This window comes from Oratosquilla oratoria, chromosome 4 (genome assembly GCF_046742065.1).
Source record: "Oratosquilla oratoria isolate Oo_2021 chromosome 4, ASM4674206v1, whole genome shotgun sequence".
NCBI lineage: Eukaryota > Metazoa > Arthropoda > Malacostraca > Stomatopoda > Squillidae > Oratosquilla > Oratosquilla oratoria.
In genome coordinates, this window is record NC_134780.1 from 79,274,139 (window position 1) to 79,299,191 (window position 25,053).

At 38.9% G+C, this 25,053-nt stretch overlaps 1 protein-coding gene across 1 annotated transcript in view; it reads right to left on the minus strand.

The window, feature by feature from the left end:
• LOC143024941 (uncharacterized) overlaps nt 1–25,053 on the minus strand; it is a 208,071-nt gene that overhangs the window by 5,367 nt on the left and 177,651 nt on the right. The window contains exons 9-13 of the mRNA XM_076184447.1: nt 21,541–22,667; nt 21,069–21,419; nt 10,002–10,376; nt 5,145–5,432; nt 2,332–2,832 (exon numbers count right to left, since the gene is read on the minus strand). Of these exons, the coding sequence (XP_076040562.1) occupies nt 2,332–2,832; nt 5,145–5,432; nt 10,002–10,376; nt 21,069–21,419; nt 21,541–22,667 (2,642 nt within the window). The remainder of the gene's footprint in view (nt 1–2,331; nt 2,833–5,144; nt 5,433–10,001; nt 10,377–21,068; nt 21,420–21,540; nt 22,668–25,053) is intronic.

A 25,053-nucleotide genomic window follows, 5' to 3' on the forward strand; every position in this document is an offset into this window, starting at 1 on the left:
GCCTTCCATAGCTCTTTTACTAGTCTTTCTTCACTCATTCTTTCAATGTGTCCAAACCATCCCAATACTCTTTCATCCACCCTATCTCTCAACTCCCTTACCATCCCTGTTCTCCTCCTCACCTCCTCATTTCTTACTCTATCCAGCCTAGTAACCCCAATCATACTTCTCAGACACCTCATCTCAAACACATTCATACTCCTTCTCTCTTCCTCTCTTATGTTCCATGTTTCTGCCCCATATATATATATACGTTTAAGACAGATTCAACATTTTAGAAGCCCTGCCAAGGGATTTGAACCCTGACCTGTATTTACCAAGTTGTATTTACCTAGTTGTAATATACGGGAGGGGAGCTATGCTCGTGGTGACCCGTCTTTGTATCTCTCCACATCAAGTTTTATCTTAAAATCTTGTATAGTGTTTGCACATACTGTTTTGTTGTCTAATTTGTTCCATGTATTAATCGCTCTGTGTGGGAAACTGTTCCTTTTCAAGTTTTTTCTATAATTATCTTTTTTTCAGTTTTTTTTTTGTGTCCTCTTGTTTTACCAGTGTCCCATACTAATCATGCTAGTGTCTTTACTTCATGATTATGCACGCACAGGTCAGGGTTCGAATCCCTTGGCAGAACTTCTAAAATGTTCATATATATATATATATATATATATATATATATATATATATATATATATATATATATATATATATATATATATATATATATACATATATATATATATACATATGTAGAGACATTGGGACAAATTATGGGAAAGGTGGAGGGGGAAACACGGGTCTTTATCTGATTATCGAGTTTATTCCTGACCGGTTTCGCTTACAATAGCTTCTTCAGAGGAGTGTGTATATATATATATATATATATATATATATATATATAATATATATATATATGTCCATATATATGTATATATATATATATATATATATATATATATATACATATATATATACATACATATATATATAGATATATATATATATATATATGCATCTGAATATATATCGAGAGATTTTTCCCCTTATAAAGGGGTAGCCAAGTCAAAGGCATGTACCTACTCCTACTTCATTAAGTTTTGTATACATATACAGGTACTCCTCGTTTAATGACGACAATTGGGACCAGTGCGCCGTTGTTAACCGAATTGGTCGTTAAGCGAAAGTTTATACATATACATACATGTACTGTATGTACAATGTCCAGCAATACATGTATCTTTATTTTTGTGTATTTTCCCTCTTTTATACAGTACATTAAAGCTTTATTTACTGTTTATTTATGGTGGTTAGGTTCCTGAAATTACCGTATATGACCAAATCCGCGTATGCTGACATTCCATATTGAATATCGGGGTATTTTTTTAGTTTCGACCATGGGCGCAATATAGCAATAGAAATTTAATTATTAATTTTGTAAATTAAAATGTATCAACGTAATATGCAATTTTGTGGGCAGAAATGAAAGTAAAAAATACCATGCTACAAGAAAATATGCTAATGAACGAAGTCGGTAGCATAGGATCGGGACGCCATCTTGTCGTCTGCCAACGTCTCTCACAAGGACGAGCCGGATGACATTTAATTTGCAGGTAATGATTTATCAAACACAGGTTAGGTTAGTTTAGTTTAGGTTAGACGGATTCATCATCCTTTTATTTCTTCGACATCGGCATCTATCATAACAAACATGATGTACCATTCGTCCGACATGACTTCGTTACTTACGAAATTTGTTTTAGCACCTTTTTTTTCCGCTCACAAAATTGCATATTACATTGATACATTATAATTTACAAAATTAATAATTAATTTTCTATTGCTATATTGCGCCCTTAGTCGAAACTAAAAATTTAACACTACCGGTATATACTGTACCCCAGGTAGTTTTCTCAGCTTGCAGGATGGTAATGTAGACCTAAGCTTCAGAACACTTTACCTCACAGCTAATATCCACCGTACAAGTTCATTTATAACATCATACAAATTTGCCTCAGCCAACTTAATTATCGTACACGACGTCATAACTTCGGGAGATTTATGTTAAACGAATGTCATAAAGCCCGTCATTACTCCGAGTTGTCGTTAACCGAGTAGGTCGTTAAACGAGGAGTACCTGTATATATATATATATATATATATATATATATATATATATATATATATATATATATATATATATATATATATATATATATATATATATATATATATATATATATATATACACACACATGACAGGACAGTCATGGTACAAGTATTAAGTTTATAACAAAAATAAATGGTCTTGAAAAGTTGTTTTAACAACCCTACCTGCTCCTTTATACTAGAAGGTGCTTCTGAAGGAGTGTCTCCTGGTGTTTCTGTTGCACGCGGTCTTGCAAAATCTCCCGATACTGAACTAATAGAGGAGCCTACACTGGTATACACCGGCTGTGTATTTGCTGCAGGATTGTGTACAGTAGGAAGAGAGTAATGTGATTGTTGGGACAATGAGGTGATATATGATGAAGTTGGAGAGGCGTCGTGATGTGAAAGAGATGGGGTACCTATACTTATTTCTGGGGAAGTGACTTGAGATGTATTATGATCTAACTGTAGAGTTAAATTCCGATGCCCCTGTCCTTGTGAAAATGCACTGTGACTGATGAACATTGACTCATCTTGTGGAGGCAGGGATGAGCATGTGTGGTAATTTGATGAAGGTGGGGATGGGGGATATACGATGCGAGGGCCAGAAACACTGGGGGTGCCACCTGTGATAGCTTCTAGATCCTGGCACAGCTCCACCTGGTGCCATATCAAACTGGCCATCTGTAAATAAAACCTCTATGTTATGGGCTAAATAAATGAAATGCAAATTAATGATATAATTTCACATACATACATATACCAAGGCTTTTTCCCCCTTACAAGGAAGGTAGCCAAAAAGAAAAAGGCATATATAATTTTAATTCACAAAAAGTGCTAAAATAAAATTCAAAAATATGATTATAACATACATATATATATATATATATATATATATATGTATATATATATACATACATATACTATATATATATATATATATATATATATATATATACATATTTATATATACATACATACATATATACATAGATATACCAAAGGGTTTTTCCCCTTACAAGGGAGGTAACCAAAAAACAAAGGCATAAAAACTGCTCCCACCCATTCCATCCTTGCATACTCCACTTCCACCCACCCCCTTCCTCTCTCTTATCTTGGCTCCTCCTGTCTTTGAAAAGACAAACATGTTAATTATATTTCATGAGCTAAGACTTCCCTCATAATAAACTTGTAGTCACTCATCTGTTCTGAATCTTACCATACCATACCATATGCCAATGGCTATTTCCTACCCTTTCCATCCCCATATACTCCACTCCCATTCACCTCCTCTTCTCTTCTACCACCTTCTTTGCTTCCTCATCCCACCACTCACTACCCTTCCTTCTATTTCCTCCCATCCTCCTTGTTCCACACACTAACTTTGCACACCTTGTGACTCCTTCCTTGAACCATCCCCATTCCTCCTCCACTCCTAGTTCTACTCTATCCTTCACTCCCTCCCACTCTCTCAGTACTTGTTCTCCTCCTCCTTTCTCATTTAAGCAGTTTACTCTAAGCACCTCCATACCTTCTGTCCTTTCACTCCTTCTCCATCTATCCTTCCCTCTCAACTTACCTTCCACCAAAAACTCATCTGATATTCCCTCACTTTCTCCTCTTAGAACATGTACATCCTTAACTCATCCTATTATTCTCCTGGTTACCACTATGTAGTCCATTAATGCCCTATCTACCACCCTTCCATCCACCATCCTCTCTAATGTGTACTTATGCTTGACTTTCTTCTTAAACACTGTATTTGCAATAATCAGCTCTCTAAACACATCTCCACCATCAACTCTCCACTACAATTTTTTCCTGGAACTCCACACTTCCCAACCACTCCATCTATTGATTCATTACCTACCTTAGCATTAAGATCTCCCAATACCACTAAATTGACATTTTTCCCTAAACCCCCTATGCACTTATTTAAATCTATCCAAAAAAAACTCCCTTTCCTCTACACTCTTCTTGTTACCAGGCCCATGTGCACTTACAAAAACCCACATCTCTCTTCCCAATCTCACCTTCATCCACATTAACCTTAAAGAAACCTCCTTCCACTCTGCCATACATTTACCTATCTCTTCACTTACTAGTATAGCCACCCCTTCTCTCCCTTGCTCCCTTGTCCTCTCTTCACTCCTGACACCCTTCCAACTACACTCCCAAACTCAAACTTGTCCCTCCCTTTCAACTTAGTTTCACTCTATACCAACACATCCAATGCATTTGATGAAAGGAAAGTGAATCTAGATAAAGATTTCTATATTATAAATATCAATTTTTAAACAAACTAAGTGTATAGTTGTTTCTTTCTGATGAATATTCCTTAGTAAAAGTAAAAAAAAATATATATGGGAACAGCTGTTCCAAAGGCATGAAATATGATGGGCACTAAACTTGTGAGAATATACAGGTTAACTTTTGCCAAAACTGCTTGATGGCCACCTAAGAAATATACATATGTGATTTAATTTCCATCTCTTACTGACCTCCTTTTCCCACACACTTTATTTTGTTTAGCTTTTGTTCATATCTCCATCTATCATGGAAGAAAACTGTAAATCATAAACAACCCAACCATGAAAAGGACAGTTAATGACTGGTACCCACATAGTTCTCACCCATGTCATTTCAGGAAATTAAGTGCATGTAATTGCAGTGACTCAAACAATTTTACTATGCATACCTTGTGCCTCTTAATTCAGTGTTGTTTGCCATAATTGTAAAGATGTTACTAGTTATATCTTGATGTAGATGAATCATAACTAATTAAGTACAATGTTTTGTTGACTTGATTGATGGTAAATAAACTTGTGTGTGCATAGCAGCAGCTTCAACTGTCCTTACTGCAGCAATAAACAGTCATGCCTACAATAACAATGAAGGCAACCCAAATGTATAGTGCCAAGTACATCTATCTCTGCCCAGGAAGACTTGATTAGGTAGGCAGTTATAATAACATATAATGAGACACCATACTTTACCTGGCAAAGCACCTGATGTAAACAGCTTGGATTCATTGTTGTGGGGAGTGGATTTTCCAGTAGGTGTTCCATGTGTGCAAGCTCAGAACGAATTGCAGCTCGCATGCTCCTAATAGATTGTAAACAATCCTTATCCCCACCCTTCTTTTCTTCTTCTTTCTGTTCTTGCGACTCTACCCTGGAGGACTGAATACGAAGGGAGAGTTCCTCTTGGTGATGCAGCCTAGCACGGTAGGACTTTAGGGCAAGGAGCAGAGCACTGTGAGCATGATGAGCTGTGTTGATGTTCTGCAACATGGAAGGAAGCATAAAAGAATCATATAACTGAGGCCTGTGACACCTGTCCTTATCTTAGTATGATACATTAGTGAAAAACATACAACATGCAACAGATTTTAACAAAAGGGCTTTAGCAACACAATGCAATAAAATGAACATAATTGAGGTATACATTCAACCTCAAAACTCCTTTCCTTGGTTAATTATGTGTTGACAATAAAATTTCTATAAATTAGATCTCACAATGAAAGATATTTATATAAATTAAGTTCCATTAATACAATGGGGCTCTGAAGGTTACATTAGAATACAGTAATTGAATTCAGAAGTGTTAACCCTACAAAATGACTGTATACTGGGGTCTCCATAAGGAGTTTAGATGGGAATTCAACATACCAGTAGTTTTCAGTGGGCCATGCATGACAAAATGCAATAGAAAGTAATTAGTTAAGTGGCAATGAAGTACCCTACATCCTTAATAATGATAAACCTTGAGATGTAGAATGGTAAATAAGATGGCAGGAGGAAAAGTTTGAGTCAAAATATTTACAAACTGTGAATGGAATTTAACAAGACTGGGTTCAGAAGTATATGCAAAGCACAAACAAGTTCTTAACATGCTAGAATACTAAAAAGAATTCATTCTTACTGATGTTTAAACAACTTTATTCAGTAAAAGGACTTATCCCAGATTGAAGGGGATCACATGGCACTGGCATCTCACATGTATCATGTCTCCCCCTTGGCACATTTGAAATGTTAACTATTTATGTGAAATAGTGGTGGTGAAATAGTGGAAGTTTATGGGGAGAGAAAAAGAGAGATCTTGGGCCTGGTCCAAAGACAGAGTGCCAACACCCTGGGCTGCAACTCAAGATGAATTTGAGGATATTGATGAGGTTTGGAGATAAGCCACTAGGAGGGCCACTTTGTGCAGGTACCCATAGCATGTCCCAACAGGACGACTAATATGGTGCATTAAAGAGGGGAAATTATCATTCAGGAACATGGAAGTATGATGACGGAATTAAGCCCTTCAGTAATGGAATTCCTTCTCAATGGAATGCAATTGTAGTGACATTAAACAGAATAAGTTCATTGGATCAAAGAGGTTGACATTTCTTACCCAATGAATCTGTAGAATATGCTAGTTACAAAAATATGTATGAGTAAAAAAAGGTTACAAGAATTAAGAGATAGATCAAAAATAGAAAATATTACATAAGCATTTCAATACCATGCTCAAGTTTGTGAGGACAGGATTATATATCATGAGCTCTTCAGCAGTATTGGATCTACATGGAGGGGGAAGATGCTCCCTTACCTCCCTAGATTGAATACATTGAGCAGCACTACAGCACAATCAACCAATACACTGCACCAAATATTTCTTGTAGGACACCCACAGCTCCCAAGTGAGTCGCAACAGCCAGTGGACTGCCCCATTAGTCACTTAAGGAAGAAATGTTGTATTGTCTATGTATAGCTCGGGTGGGACAGTATATGATTAAGTGTTTAGTGTTTTGTATGTGATGGTGATATACTACAGTGCATTACAGTAGAAGGTATAATAATGATAAAATATTCAAAGTATGAGTGACATATAACTACAAAGTGAACACTGGTAGTATGATGAATGTTAAGAACAAATGTATAAAAATGTCTAGAAAGGACAAATAAAATATAAGCTTAAAAATCTATTATGCTCAGGAAACAGAATGGAGATAAATAAAATGTAGGCAGTTTTACATTAGCTTCACTATGAAAATCTATAAAATCCATGCAGATCAGCAGTGATGCTCTCAAATAACTTCATTAGTAATTTTTTCACACATTTTCTCAGTGCAAACTTGATGAACAAAAAAGAAGAAACACAAAATGGTGTAAAAAACAGCTACCTAAACATTAAAGAAGAGTAAATATCTGTACATACTCTATATACTTTAACAAACCAGAAATTACATATCTGCATTATAAGACCACAACTTTGGTCCCTTTTCTTAATATCAATGTTAATCTTCAGAAATATTTAGTGAAACCTCAATGGATCCATATAAGTTTTTAGTTTAAGCAAGTATATTAACCTTTTCATACTATTTGTGCCAGTAGTATGATATATCTTTTAGATCTATCTCGTTTTTAGTTCTTGAGATTCACAGATCCATAAACCAAACCTGGGTACCACATGCACCCTTACAAAGGAATTGGCTTCAATAATTTCATAATGATTACCACCTATGAAGGTGATAGTGGAAGGTAGTAGTAAGCATTATATCACAAAATATAAGAAAAGTTAAAAAGGAATTCAAGTGGGAAAAAAGGATAGATGTATGTTGACCTCTTCAGTAGTGTTTCACAATATAGATTTTATAATGGGAAATGCCAAGCTTTATTCAACTGGGAGCTAAACCCCAACCTGAACAGGGTCCTAATGTGATGAATTCTTTCATCTTGGGTTTAGATCCTGAGAATACAACTGTCCTGCAGCTACCTCAAAATCTATGCAGTGTACTGCATTTCTGATGAGGTTACATAGTTTTACATTATAATTCATCTTCAAACTCATCAGTTGATGGGGCCTTAGTATTTTTATTTCACATGAAGAATGTGATCATTAATCAGTATGTGAGGAGGAAATACTGAAGACATTTTTTGTCAATAATTGTTTATCTCATTAATATAGTGATGTCTTCTTTACTGAAAAAAAAATTATTTGAAGTTTGAATAAAATTCCTTGCAGGTGTATCTACACTGAAGATGTTCAGTGAGCCAGTCTTCATCACCTCAGTGTGGTAATGTAATCTGTTGAATAAAACTGGCTGCTACTATGTAGACTACAATCACTATGAGATATCTATTCCAAAAAGTAGAGCACTGTTTTCTATTTGTCATTAATCAGGGAGAATGAGGAAGGTCCTATGGAATCAATACAATGGGTGCTGGCTCAAAACAAATGACTAAGTGCTCAATGTAGTTACTATAGTGGGAAACATAATTAGATAAAGATTGTTACTTTGGGTATAGGTCAGTGGTTGGCAATTTGCAGCTCTTTCGGGCCACTTGTGTGGCTCCAAAAGCTTCTTACAAAATAATTATTCCATCAAAACAAAGACGTCATATACTACAAATCTATAAAACAATCCAGGCAAAATTATATATATTATTCTTTATTCAACTAAGTTTTGGGAGTATAAGTAAACTGAACATTGACTATAATAAAAAAAATTCAAGTAGGTTATATTTTCTTTTCTTATTATTGAAGTCCTGTAATTTTGCTTTACGAGATAATTCTTTGTAATGTGGCTCTGATAGCATAACAGTTTGATCAAACTTTAAAAAAAAGTCTCTTCTAGCTACAAGGGTTGCCAACCACTGGTAAAGGTTAAGGTAGAGGATCTACTACAAAGTTACAACAGTGGATGAAAGTCAAGCAAGAGTAGTGAATGTTTCCACCAGGTGCTGCAGCCCTGAGGGGCTGGACCTCGGTCTTTGGACTGGGCCCAAGCTCTCTATCAACTTCAATTGTACTGTATTTCTCAACATTTTATGCACATGGAGAGCTAACAACCAGCAACTGCTTTCCTCCCCTACCATTTTGAGCTGGTGAAATTGAAACAGTCCCACACTGATATCTGTGGGAGGCCAAGGACCATTGCCAGCCACTGTAGGGCTGCGGGCTTTGCACTTAGTGAAACACAAAGTAACAATTGATTGATTGAGTCAATAAAGAGTATAAAGTTGACACAAAAATGCTAAGTGGATCAATTTGAGAGGCCAAAGCATCACTCCTAATAAAGAACTAAGCTAATGAAGGGCGGGTTCTACAAAAGCAGAAATTAGCATTATTGCACTGTAGGTAAGAGCTGAAGCACTACTGCACATGTGTAGTTAGTGACCCTTTCCTTGGGGACAGCAACGGAAGATGTGATGCAAATGTGCACTCACAGTAGTCGGGCAGGTGTGATGAGCGTGGTGCGTGTGGTACTGGACGCGCGCTCGATGCGCACGGGTGCGAACTGGGGTGCAAACTAAGGTTGTGGTTGGGTGGTGATGGTGTTTGGGATGCCGCGGGGCCGCTGCAGACCCTGGGGAGGGAGCTACGACCATTACTTCATTGGCTACCGTATCTTCATTGTTGTTGGTGGGCGTGCTTTCGAAGTGGTCGCCCTCGCCCCCCACCTTGCCCCCTCGACGCTCCCACGACGACAACTCGTCTTCCTGCGAGACGGCGGCATCGTGGTCTCTTACCGCCATATTCTGGATGGGTACGAAGCTGTTGCTCTGCGTAAGGACAGACTCGGGCAGCGACACACGCCGCTGTAACATGGCTGGTATATGGCAATGGCGGGGAGGGCCGTGATGCTGGGAAAAAACAGTGGTTGCCGTAGGGGTGGACAAGGAGCGGGCCAAGGACAAGGCGGCCCCTGGACCACCACCGGACCCTGTTGGCAGGAGTTGCTGCTGCGAGACACTGGTGGCGGATGTTGGGAGGGCGAGGCAACTGCAGCTGTGGGATAGGCCCCTTGACGTGCAGGGCAAGCAATGCCAGGGTGCTAAGCTGGGGTTGCTACCACCTACTTGCTCGTGCTGCCGCTGATCGTCGTCCCGCGGTGGGAGGGTGCTGGCGGTTGGCGTGACAGCGCCGCATGCACTACATTCTTGCTTGGCCTTCTTACCGGGACGACCCTCGAGAACTATCGGTCCGCCATAGTACTCCCTGCACCCTACTCCACATTTACATCCCGCAGCTCCTCCACCCCCACCCGCAGTCGCCCCTACTTCGCGCGTCGAATGTTTACATGCAGACACTGGGCCTGAGAGCGATGAAGGGGGATGCGGGTGATGATTGCAGGTGTGCGTTCGGGAGGCTCGGTAGGAGGTAGGGATGAGGGGCACATGTTTGACCGTCTCGACACTGTCCTCCCAGCTCCACATGCCGGTATTCCAACACGCCTGGTCGACAACACAGCGCGTTAGCAATTTACAGCAGCACACACGACCGGCTAAGTCGGACGTTAGCACTACAGTTTCACGTGCTCACGCCATCATACATATACATTTTACATGCTGACAGTGACTCGCACAGTGATAATAAACAATAGTACACGTGCTGACCTTCACACATATATAAGTGCGTAACGACGTCATTCACATTATGGACTAGGTTATGCTCATTTGTACATCCATGAAAGTATGAAAAACAAAAGCTAGGGATGCTGTTGAGGAGAGATAAACATGGGACGATCGATCAAGGGAGGGAGGGAGGTATGTTTTTCTTCAGTCTCATGCAAGGGGTGTTGCTGTTACGAGTATAATGCGGGAGGTGTCCTTGTTAATGACCTTGCTTCCAACCGCCATGGGCATACTGACGTAGTAATGACGATGAATATACTAACAAAGCATTTACGTTCGCGATGGCATCAGCATGACATGTATATTTAACAGTAGACGTATACGAAACGGGACAAACACTCGATTTTTAGTGAAATATGTTTAACAAGTGATGCATACACTGCAAAAACATTACGAGCACGCATTTGTGCACACTATAGTACGATCGTTTGCGTTAAAAACAAATACTTGTCACAGCTATCGAATATGCGCTTTGTACGAGTCACATAGAATTACACACATATCTATTGATCTACAAAGTACATAATTACATATATACACCTAAACCAATACACCTTAACACTATAGTCAGCATGCAGACAGGTAAACGTGTATACATCAAGACGCATTATATATTTACTTCTTTAGTGAAAATTTATAAAATCATTTAAAGAGCCTAATATTCGAAACTGAAAGTACAGAACTATAATATTCTTAATACAACCCTAATATTATGGTATATTATGCCAATGTATTTTTATTCTGTATACTGGCGATTTTTCGACATTTGTTATTCCTAATCGATACAAATTTCTTCATACCAATTCTCCCGGGTCCCGCCTGGATACGTTGATCACATCGTGGATATTTCAAATTTGTTTGAAATAAACAAAAACAAAATTCTACTAAATGCGTCCTGGACTTTAGTGGATTAAGACAATACATCACTTCACAACAGAGAAACAAAATGCGAGCAGGGGAAGCAGATTTAATGAATTAATTAAATTGATAACTACTGTATCTAATACCCTGAAAACACGGGCAGGGGCAGATTAGCGATCTCTCGTGCAGACTAGCTATCGATACAAACCGTCCAACCGATATGCAGAACTATATCATAGTGACATCAGGGATACAGTTGCCACGAGCCTTCAGTGACTATGACTTTAACTAAAAACAAATAATCTTTGATTAACAAGTTATAACTTAGTTTAGCTTCATCTACTGCGTTCTATTTCTATGACCACACAATCTTACTCGATTCAAAGAAATATCTGCCGATCGATGGCTATTAGAAAAAAGTCATCATAAATTTTAATGAACAAAGGAAAACGCATCACCTAGTATTGAGGTCGCTGTGACCCTGACTCCTCAAGAAGATGAACTAATTTGTTTGAACAGATAGCGTAGGCTATCACCCAGAATGAATAACGCCTAATAAAAAGAAACCTCATGTAAATTTGACATTGGTCGTCATTCCATTAATCGGAATTCGATAACTTATTGGAAACGGGGTAAGCAATGTGGTTGGGGGCCGGGATGGCTTCATCCCCACCCCTCCACCCACACACCCCTCCAGTGGGGGTGGGGCGGGAGTGTCGCATACCTTCAACAAACGCCAACCTACGGTATGACAAAATATTGCATTTTCAGCGGCGGCGCCAGGAATTTTTAGTTGGGGAGGCTAAGGGGGGGCTGAGCAAATTTTTTGGGGGGCTAATATTAATATGATAATACACATATATTATCCTCATTTCAGAAGGGGAGGGCTAGCACTGATGGCTGACAAATCTTTAGCCCTGGCAATTAAAAATTCTACTTAATAAAATTATTTCAATGTGTGTTTTAAATTTTCAATTTGCTCATTTCAGTTGGGGGGGCTAATGGGGGGGCTGGCCACATTTTTGGGGGGCTAAAGCCCACCTAGGCCCCCCCATGGCGCCGCCACTGTGCATTTTCCTTCAGTATTGTCCTCTCTAATACCCACGTGATACGACAATGGAAAGGTTATATGTTGTCACTCATTTAATAAGAGAAAAATAATAATTCCAATGCGACACTAGTTAAATGTTCACGAAGTTTGGAATTATTGACAACGCGTGCCTCACCGCCTCGACGCAAATAACAGCCTTGTTTTCATCTCCCGCGCTAAGTTTCGAAAATCTGACCTCAAAGATAGTCAGAAAGTTCCATCTCGCTTCCGGCGTATCTCCCGGGACGTTCTATAAGAAGTCTCTCCACCTTTATTGCTGTACTACTCAAATGTATAACGACGAATTGGGCACCCATAAGAATTTCATACTGACTACGACACATGATTTCGTTATGTTTACAGGACCCCACCCCGCCCATCGACAATGTAGCGATTAGGAAAGAAAAGTCAAATTTCACAAATCTACGGAGGTCTGCTGTAAAAATTAACATTAATATTCTGGGTTGTGGAGTCCTCTCTCTATTGAAATAATTTAACGATATCTAGAGAAAATAGTATGAAATCAATCATGAACGAATTAATCGAAATGTGTGTTAGCTCTCCCTGACGGCAGTCGGAACAAATATACAAGATGTTTAAAAAAAATGTACCCGACTAGAATTCGTTATATATCTGCAACTACGAACCGTCCGTAAATGAAACGCTTACCACAGGTGGAGGGCATATAGAGCATTTACAAAATGGTTAATAAAACTTGATAACCATCAAACCCATTTGTATTTTTTGTGTAATTGTGCCATGTTGCTATCGAGAAATATACAGCATTGAAATCGGGTCTATCTTTTAGAAACACCCCGAATAAAGACAACAATGTTCCTGCCATACGTACTGTGGTTTGACATTTCTATCAAATTTAGGAGGACCTGTTATAAAAAAGTAAAATTATCTATGACACCTGCATAGAAAACGTCCAATATATTTGTTAAGGAGTAGTCCTGATCACGTCACACAGCCCCATTAATCTACGATGACCCAAGGGAATCGCTCGCACCAGCCGGTCGAATGAGTCGCACAAGCGGTTCTTTGAGGAAACGCACGTGCAGTACCAGCCATACATTCCGTCAGTAGCCTATGAACGGACCCTGTTGGATCCCCCGATGAACACCTGCACCTCGGTCGGCTACGTCGGGATGGACAACGGTTCTTTGAGGGACGCACGTGCAGTACTAGCCATACATTCCATCCTGGTTAGATAAGAGGCCTGAGAACGTATTGCGTCTACTTTCCAGGCATCGACACTTTGCCCTCGCGCCTATTAAGAGCACGGGCTATGACTTGATCCGGGTATATAAGCTGGACGGAATCGCCGAAGATTCAGATTGCCTCGGAGCATTATACTGCCAGCTTAGCTCGCTGCCTCCATCGGCTTCTCCTCCCTCCCTCACTGCAGATCGCTTTGGGACACGACTTCAAATACTTAGTCCATTCATCACCTCCCTCGCCCCCCCCCCCTTTTCGCAACCAGAGCGAGTTACATTATTATTGGCGCCCAACTTCAATTCTAAATAAAAACCTGTTCACCCCCGCTGTGTTTGCCTTCCAGCCAAAATCTTGATATTGGCTACCCCAGCTCTGCCGACTACCGCCATTCGACTGCCGCCACTTGCCTGCCAGATCAATTGCTGGCGACTACCTGCCAGATCGGCTGTTGCTGCTCGATTGCCAGCTCGACTGCCGCAACTTGCCTGCCAGATTGACTGCCACCGACTCTGCCTTATCGACCATCGCCACTTGCCTACCAGATCGACTGTCGCCGACTGCTGCTGCAGCCTGCTTACCACCCTCGCCTACCACAGATAGGCGAGGGTAGTAGGCAGCCACTAGATCATTTAGAAAACTAGAGCTGTGAGCGTCCCCATCTTGACCCACCCAAACGTTCAGCGGAGATCACAAGGTCCTAAACCTCGACTCCGGTAGAGCTAATGAATAACAAACCCGACTGTCAAGGTCCACGACGCCCTGGGTGGTCTGACGCCTCACCTGCTTATCACGAACATTATCAAGTGTTTATTTTTTCAATGAGATGTTACATTCACACTACCAATGCCACCGTACGTGATCCCAGACGCGTTCCAGGTACGAGTTCCTTAGGGTAGCCTCTTGAGATTAACAACCTCGACGTCATCCACGACGTAAAGGACAACTCTGGCCCCACGAGGGCAGCCGAGCACCCCAAGGCTTGCTACCCTGTGAATAATTAACATCTACCTGCTACTGCCCCTGCAGTCTACTGACCAGCCCTACCCTGCCTTCAAATTCCAGTGCCGTCCTATCTGGGACGAAGCAGACCGCCTTGGGACACGACTTGGAGCACAACCGTCACCTCCCACGCTGTCTCCCCCAACCCCCTTCTCACAAATAGATGGTGCCATATTAGCCCCTTGGCGCCCAACTATCAACTCTAACAAAACAAACATTTTCCCCTTCAATGTTTGGCTTCCAGCCAAAATCCTGACATTTGGCACCCGATATCAGGATTTTGGCTAAAAGACAAAGACTGTGGGGATGTACAGGTTTTAATTTAGAACTGAAGTTGGGCGCCAATAGTAATATGGCTCACTCTAGTTGCGAGAAAGGGAGGGGAGGGGAGTTGGCGAAGGAGGTGACTACTGTGCATTTCAAGTCGTGTCCCAAGGCGGTCTGCCAGTGACAGAGAGGGAGAAGACGATAGAGGCAGCGAGCTAGGCTCGCAGCGCGATGCTCCGAGGCGATCTGCGTCTTTGGCGATTCCGTCCAGCTTATATACCTGGATCAGGTCATGACCCATACTCTTAATTGGTGCAAGGGAAAAGTGTCGATGCTTGGGAAGCCAGATGCAATACGTTGTCAGGCCACTGATCTAACCAGGATGGGATGTATGGCTGGTACTGCACGTGCTTTCCTCAAAGAACCGTTGTCTGTCCTGACGTAGCTGACCGAGGTGCAGGTGTTTATTGTTGGAGCCGACAGGTTCCGTTCTTAGGCTGGTGACCTAGCAAGAATGGAATGTTGACGGAGCTGAGTATTGCATGTGCGTTCCTCAAGGAAGCTTTGCTTTATCCCACCCACCAACCTCTAGGAAGCTTTGTTCAACCTGATGTAGCTGGGTGGGCACATGTCCATCTCCAAAGGGCCTCTTGTGGGTCAACAAGGTTGTGGGATCGAGGACAACTGTCTCACAAGAATATTAATATTTATGAAGCACATTTGGTAGATAATAATATATTCTCATAATATTCAGTTTCTCAACAATGATCTCAACATATGTTACTGGCTTAAACATCATTACAAGAAATATGGTGCATTTTGCTTCCTGCTCACTTTATATGTGAACACACACATTTGGGGATAAGAGTGCTTTAAAAGGTCATCAGATCAAATTAAGAAAGACTGCAGGTCTAAAAGATGTGAAGAAATATAATTTTCCATTTAGAAGTATAAATAATTGGAATAGCTTATAAGAGGATATAGCCCAAGCTAGAAAAATATGTTATTTCAAATCTAAATATGATCGCTGGAAATTAAGGAAGTAAACCAAGTTGGAAGCATACATGAACTTGAGGCTAGGTATGATAAATTGGAGAGTGGGGGGCAGGTCCCTACAGGTGTTGTTCCTTTCCTGTATAGTAGTGGTACATTTAGGTATAAGTCTGACCTATAGCCACTGCTGATTTCCATTTACCCAGGCTATTAAGAACAAAGGGCAAATGGCTTCAGCTGCAGCTAGGCTAACCCTGACATAAACTACTTATTTGGTCATATCAAACTGCTCATGAAAAAGTAGAACCACAGTTTGGATGCACAAACTCATTCTTCACCCTTAAATGACAAGGTAGAGGAAATATTGATATAGTTGATAGAGACAGAGAGTAAAAGAGGGAGAGATATCTTGGCTCCAATCTAGAAACCAAATGTCACTTCCATCTCCACCTTGAGATGGAGGTGAGAGTGTTGACATATTTTGAAGATGGGCAGCAGGGAGATAAAGTTTTCTCATGTTCACCTCAGAGGATTACCACTTTCAAGCACCCATCATTGGCCCTATGTCCCAATGACATTAATAAATAGTTTTCTATACTGATGTACTAATTAATGGAATGAATATAAAGAAATGGGACAAATGAATTTTAAGCAAATTTCAAAAATTAGACACAGAGATAGGACCCCACAAAGGTTATACCCTGTACATTCATAATTAGGTAAATTACCACCGCAACACCATTACAGGGTAAATACAAATAAGGAAGAAATTATATATATATATATATATATATATGAGAGAAATTCACTAGTAACAGCGACATCAATCCAATAATTTTCTGAGTCACATGCAGGATTCAAACCCACTGCTATCGGCCTCCCGTAAGATCACCTTCACAGAGCCTTAGACCACTACACCAACAGACACTTGTTCATCTCACAGGATTACCACTGTTGGTGTAGTGGTCTAAGGCCATGTGAAAGTGATCTTATGGGAGGCCGATAGCAGTGGGTTCGAATCCTGCATGCGACTGTCAGAAAATTATCGTATGTATGTGTATATATATATATATATATATATATATATATATATATACATGTATTCTTTTTCATTCTTTTCTTTTTCCTCCACCTATTTCTTACCAAAAGCTCCTAAAATACCAATAGTTGTTGCAAAGCATGGACATCAATCCCATATGTATACACATTGTAAATTTAGCAATCTAAGGATGAGACTCAAAACCATTTCATATGTAAGTTTGGTGGCCTATGAACTTAACACCATCAGGAATAGTTGACATATTAACTTCTTCGATATGGTGATGTACTTTATCAGTTCTTGTTCCATCTAATGCCAAGTGATTTTATTCAGCTGAATAGAGCATTCAGGAAAAAAACTGGGTATTGATCTATTGAGACATGTTACTTTTCAGCTAAATAAAGTTTTGACATCAGCTGGTACAAACATCTATAGAGAACATCTTTGTTTATAGGACAAAATACAAAACTACATTGGTGTGTCTGAACCTGAGTGTTAATATTATAAAACATGCTTTCTCAAGGAAGGCCAGCTATGCAAAATCAGCCTTATGACTTACACACTAATATAACCAATCAGGGACTACTTTCACACCAAAAGGGTTACAATATCAACTTTACACCACCTCTGTATCATAACACGTTATGCACACAAACTGAATTTAATAATGCATTAATCCACTGGATGCTGAATGTGTTATAAGCAGGACTAGTATAACTGAAAAAGCATGCACACTTACAAAACTTCATGCACAAAACACTAATTCATAGAAAAAATCATGCACAAAATAAAACAGTTATATAGGATGTGCTGCTATAAAGTAAATGTGAAGTCATTTCACATCAATAAATACATAACTTGCACAAGCAGAATACTAAACAAATACTACATAAACTAGAAAATACATTATGTAACAAATCATATTAGTTTGATAAGTGAATTCATATCACTGAACAGATCAAGTGAATAATGGTGCAAAAGTTGGGAAAAATATGAAATATATTAAATAATCAAGTACATACTTACACATAAATGCAAATTCCAATGAAAACTTGGCATTAATATGGGTAGAAAAGCACCATTCACAGATAAAAACTAACATCAATGTGTACATAAGACTTTTAAGAATTTATGCACATAAAAAGGTGAGCAAACACATGCACCACACAATTTTGAGAAAATATAAAGTAGGAATTATAAAACATAAATTTTCCCCTTATATCAGTGGAATGCAAGTACAGCACAGAGGATGAATCACATGTCAGCGCAAATTATGCATTCTTTTATGACATCTTAGTATGTTTTTTCATGCAGTATTCATGAGCCAAATAATGAAAGCAATTGTGAAATCAAGGTTGTATTCTCATTTATTTCATTCAATTAACCATTATCAGCAAAGCAAACTGGTTAGGTATGCAAGAGCCCCTTTCACTCCTGTCACACTCATTCTTTTGATTCTTTCTCAATGATGGGTAACTCACTGTTGTGGTCCTGCAAGATGGACAGCAAAAATGCCCATTTTCAAAACCTATTAACCCTCTCACCTCCATCAGGAGGTGAAGCCCTGAGGAGTTTGACACACAGTCTCTGGATTGGGCCAAAGATCTCTCTTTTAACTTGGAACTATATTTCTTACACTTTTTTTTTATGCATGGAGAGCTGACAATCGGCAACTGCTCTCCTCTCCTTACCACTTTCAGCTTATGATATAGAAACAATCCCACACTAATACAACACAGAAAAGTCCAAAGTTTCTTCCTAGAGAGATCTGTGGGAGGTTCCAAGGACCAATGCCACCCTTTGTGGAGCTATTGGTTATCTAGTTAGTGAAACTCAAGGCAATAACTGACTGACAGAATCCTTTCCACTAAATTCATCCAAAGGTTGCACCTCACAAATAATTTTATAAATCTTGGGACAACCCAGCTCCTAGCCTAAAGACCACTGTTTTATTCATAGTCTGCTTATATGCCATATAAAACTGAGTGACATCAGCTAGATACAAAAAAATAAGAAATGCATCAGTCTTGAAGAAGTTAACATGTCAGTTGATATCAAGATGAGAACAACACACACATGTGCAAACAAGACAACATCATGCCTGACCCATTGAGTTACATCATTCAGCAGCAAGTGGTAGCCATCAATATATATACCAAAAGCTCTTTCCCCCTGATAAGTGGGAAAAGCACACACACACACACACCACACACATGCAAGCATGCATGCATACATTCAAAACAAAAATTCTTTCTCCCTTATAAAAGGTGGCATGGCTCTGTCTAAGCCAGTGGTTCTCAAACTATCTTACCTGATGCCCCCCTTTTTGCTTCCAGTAGACCCGCACGCCCCCACTCCCTCTTTTGTTCATGTGAAATGATTCTTGCATTTATTTATTAGCATTGTTCAGGAAAACAGATTTCTGTTTGTATTAAATTTTAATCATGAAAGCCACTCAAACAAATAATAGTTCATTCCAAAGACATTTTTCTAAGTAAGTAAAAACGAAACATTTGGTTCAAAGGGAGCGAAAAAAAAAAGTTTGAACATTAGCAAATTGTGGTTGGTATCGGGTGACATGTCCAAAACGTGTAAGGAGAACTAGCTTAATAGAAAACGGGTTGGAGTGACTACTATAATTATACTTTGCATGTATGTAATGGCAGATATTTGTTCTTTGAATGATTTTATTATTCTAATTAAACAAATATTTTTGAGCAGATGAATTCACACCCTCCTTGTATCCTCCTCACGCCTCCCTAGGGGGGGGCACCCCCTAGTTTGGGAACCACTGGTCTAAGCAAACACCTACCCTACACATGTCTTACACTCATCCCTCCCATCTTAACACCTCTTAGATGAAGAATAAACCCCGTCCCTTACCACACTGCTTGGGTAAGTCAGTGCAGCAAGACAAAGTGATTCCACAGTGCAGTCGGACAGCCAGAGTTGGTTTGCCCTCACTGCTTCATTATATGGTAGGCCACTTCCTTATTCAATCAAAATAATTTATGGAATAGACATAGACCTTGAAATTATGTCATCCTTTCATCTATTTACAATCATTCTCCATTCAACTCCTACCCTTGGCACATTCTTCCTTGCTCAGCACCTCAGACATGAAAGGTTGTGCTGTTCCTTGCCACACTGCTTGGGCAAAAAGTATTGCAGTAAGACACAGCTCTTCCACAGCATGACCTAAAAACTGGAGCTGGTTAACCCCCCCCCCCCACTGGTTCACGATATAGGGTTATATTTTACTAATCTCTTCAATAATGAGATGTACTTTATACACTGTCTAGAGGCATTTATCAAATTATTTTATTTCAATAAGAGTTGGACCCTAGCTTGAGTGAGAAATTGAAGTAATGCTATTCAAATCAAGATCTATCCCTAACAACTATGACAGTGAAATATCTAATGTGCATCATGATAATGAGCAAATTAAATTAAACATGACATTATCATATCTATCCACACATAATTCCTAAATATCTAAAGCATTATTAACTTTGTAGAAGTGATACTATACAGTTTCATGATGGTAATCAGTAACTTCATGTAGTGTTCTCAACTTTTATAGTACTGGAAAATCTTAGTGCATCTACATCAAACCTTACTGCCATATATCACATTATTTTTTAAACACCAGTAAGCATACTAATTAGTATAAGAAGACATAGGAAACAGCATGGCAAAATAGAATGGCTTGAATTTCAATAAATATGTTAAATATACATATAATTTGCCTCACATCTGATCATTACTTTTTCTGCTGTGACTCAAAAGAATATTACAAATGATAAAGTAAATGGCCTGAAATTAAAAATTTTATGAAATTTAACAAGAATTAAATAACTGTTCTTTTTCAGTTGCTTAAGTCATCTAATTAGTAACCTATGGTGACCATTTTCAAACTGCTGATAATGGATGTGTTACCAAGTTCTGGAATAGACTTTAAAAGAACACCAAAACCTTTATCCATCATGGTAGTAAATTGTATTTTGAACATAATTAAAGAAACAAATAAAGAATCAATTACCTTGTGTCTATGATGGTGATGATGTTGACTATGGTGATGCAGACCTAATGGGGACATTGGCTGCTCTGCTGTTCCAGATACCCCAGTCTCCCCTTCGGCATGGTCACCCTCCATGAATCCTGAAGAGTCTGAATGTGCACTTCCTGTTCGGCATAGGGGCCCAACACACCCTCCAGCACTTGGAGCCACTGTTGAGGCTGAACCAGGATGTAGGGAGGTGCAGCAAACACTTCGAGTTCTTGCCCAAGTTCCTCCTTGAGCACTACCCCTCCCTCTTGCTCCTCCAACTAAAGAAGATCCAACTCCTGTCAAATGTGCCATTGAACCTGTGTCTTGCCCCTCTTGAGACATCTGTGTGAATAAATATTTGAGTGAATATTTCAGGTTACTGACAACACTGAATTACAGTATATGGTTATACTCTTTATCATATTTATCCACTATGGAGCTTCACTGTGAAATAAGAACTTACTTCTTGTGAATGCAAGGCCTGACAACAACCTGAGTGAGAATGAGTATGGTCAGGACAACATATCAAATCATCTATTCCCTCCTGCCGCCTAAAGACTCGTCTCTCTGGATTGATTTGTCTCTCCTGAGTATGTGCTGCTTTGGATTTGTTTTCGTCATTCTGTAAACTGCATGTCTCATGACTGTGACCACTTTGACAATCCATTCTGTCATCTTCACTAAGTACTCCCATTGCATGTAGGTGTTGATGAGAGCCACAACAGTCCACCTCATTAATGACTTGTGTGAAAAGTTGGCACGGAGAGTCTGGAGTGAAACAGACACCTTCTTCACCACCTAAATTCTCAGAGTCTTCCTCCTCAGCAATACGATTGTCAACATCCCAACCACTGTGGCTGCTGCTCATACTAGTTGTGCTGCGTCTCTTGTGGTAGCTGCTAAGTCTTTGCATTAACAACTGCTTCTTCCGAACAGCATCCACAGAACTTGATGTCCCATCACATTCAGGAGTATGTAATGACTCTGTTGAAGTAACCTGCTGATTGCGTTTGCTGAGGGATTGTTGAAGCTTCTCTCTTTGGTCACGGATGTCCTCCTCCTCACTATCAATGGAGGTCATGGAGATTGTGGAGTCCTTGTGGCGAAGAGGTGCATGTAAAATTGGTTGTGAGGTTATGTCTGCCACACTTCCATCATCCTCATCTTCTGCCACTGGTTGTGGTGTTGGTGCAGGGGGTATAGGACTCACTGATCTCCTTCCCCCATCCTCCCCAGGTTCAATCAGCATCCCATCTTTACCAAGGTCAAAGCAGCTCTTCCCAAAAATAACTCTTTTTCTTGGAACTTCTGGAGACTTCTGCCCTTGTCGGTCCAAAAATTCTCTGTTTTCAGGATTCAGCACACTAGGTGCACGTAAGGTACTTGCACTAGCAAAGGTATTCATTACTGTTTTCTTTTTTATGAGATTCTTGGTTAGGCTGATGAACTTTGATGCACCTTTTACACTGCTCACACTTGGAGAGGGTTCTTCTGAGCAGGATAACCGTTTGGCATAATTCTTTTCCCGTACATTTTCCATTATGCTCATTATCAGTGGGGAAACTGTGGCATTGGAGCTCTTTCGCAATGCTGAATAAGAGTAAACAAAGAGAAAAATAAAATTAGAATGAAATACAAAATAAATAATAAGGTAAAGTTGGCTTATGCTCAAAACTAAAAAGTAAATCAGAATAAATCATGTGTAATCAAATAAAAGAAACTTAAAATAATCATGAAATAAATACAACAGAAAATGTATATGTCTGCAAAGATGAATAGGCACACATTTTACATGAATATCTTTGTATGGCATATAATTATAATAATAATTGCCTTCTATTTTGATGACTGGAAACCCACAGCCCCACAATGGCCAATAATAGTCTGAACCCTCTAATAGATCTCCCTGGTAAGAAATTTTGGATTGCTGTCTGTTTTATTAGTGTAAGACTGTTTCTACATTACTGGATTGCAGTATTAGGAGGGGAAAGCAGTCACCAGATGTCAGCTCCCTTTATGTGAAAAGGTGAATGAAAGAAAGTGAGAGCTGATAGAGAGGTCTTTGGGCCTGGTTTAGAGACCAATTGTTGGGCTACATCCTCAGATAGGGTGAGTGTGTTAAGTTTTGAAGATAGGTGGCAAGGAGATGATTCTCTCTGACATTTGGAGTATTGCTAGCCATCATGGGTAAAAGGGTTTCTGGTCAGTGAAACTCGTAGCAAAAATTATTATTTCATCTCATCCATACTTTTTGCCATATCAATAAAATATTCAATATTTCTTTTACAACACTGTAAACATCAAAGCCAACATATTTCTAGTTTCTAGATTAATTAACTCATTTCCTATTTCCTGTTAAATAACCATAACCTTAGGAAACAATTAATCCTATATGATTTTTTTTTTTTTTTAATACCTCCTAGTTAAGGAAACTCAGTGGTCTCGACAAAATAATGTGTCTGATATAAAAATGAAAGTGAAACCTTGAAATCCCCGAAGAGGTTTAAGTTGTAACAAACTATATCATTATTATTTCATGTTTATGTCCACAAACTTGAAAAAAGGAGCATTATCTATGCAGGGTTTATAAATCATCTACCACTATATGTGTGCATATCCATGAATTTGTATTAAGCATTTTCTATATAAAGCAAGGTGTATGGAAATAATGTAATCAAATTATTGCAACAACTGAATAAAAGAAAGGCAAAATAACAAAGACAACAAAAATAAAATAATGAAAAACTGTAAAGACAAAAAGAAAAATAATAATAATAATAATAAAAATAAAGGAATGGTATACTACAAAGAAAACTGAATGACAAAACAGAAATCAAACAAAGGAATATCGTAAAATGAAGACAGCAAGAGAAACAAAGAAATCGAAGAAACTGGACACCCATCACCAGGAGAATGCCACGAGGAAAAAACTCCATATTTGATAACCTTTATTCAACAAGTTCCTACACTGCATTATCATGCCCAGCAAGAGTACACCATATCAATACAATAGCCACTTTTGGTGTCTGACATTCTGACTATTAGGTCCAAGCAATTCAATACCAATAAATTTGTTGGAAAGGATTGTAATATATATCATAAACAACAAGGACAAACTAATCATCTAAACTGCATTTATACAAACAAAAATTGCAACTTTATATTTTCACACATCAGTATAACTAATACAACATAACAATAATTCTAACTGTATAATCTGCTATGTACTTTTTAGAGCAGAAAAGCACAGTATATAACAAGAAAATGTACATTTAAATCTTCACTATACTCCACAAAACTATTTACATCTGAAATTTAATACATACAGATTAAGATATCCACTTCTAGTTCATCATCACCAATAGGACTTTAAAACTGGTCATAGAAAAATAAGGCCCACAATAGGGCAAGACTAGAGCAACAAAGTAGTAAAAGTGACAAAGGCCAGAGCTAAACTTTCTAACACAATGAAGGTAAGTGAGTCCTGTAGAGAGATAATGAACAAGCAAAGATCAAAAAGTAAATACGAAATTCTTCACACAAGAAAGAAATTATCTTATTTCTGTATATGTGCTTAAACTTGTAAGTATAAAAGAATGATCAACTCCAGTATAAAAACTTTACCGATACTTATTACATTATTCCTTCAGTTTGTTTACACATATGTGCTTATGTATTTATACATTCATATCTACCAGTGCTGTCCAGTGGAAGTAATATAACAATGAATTACCCTTTATGTTAAAGAAGTGTCCTTGCTTTTATTTCTATTTCCAACACATTTTTCTTCATACGTATCTTCTTGTTTAACTGAAACTAATTCCATCAAATGTCACTCCTCTCCTTTTCTGTGATAGAAAACACACATCTCTTACTACCCATCTGTCCAATATATTTTTCCATCTTTTCCTTCACTCATTCCCTTTCTTTCCATCTATTCTTTTAGATTTTCCAACAAATCACTTCCTTGACCATT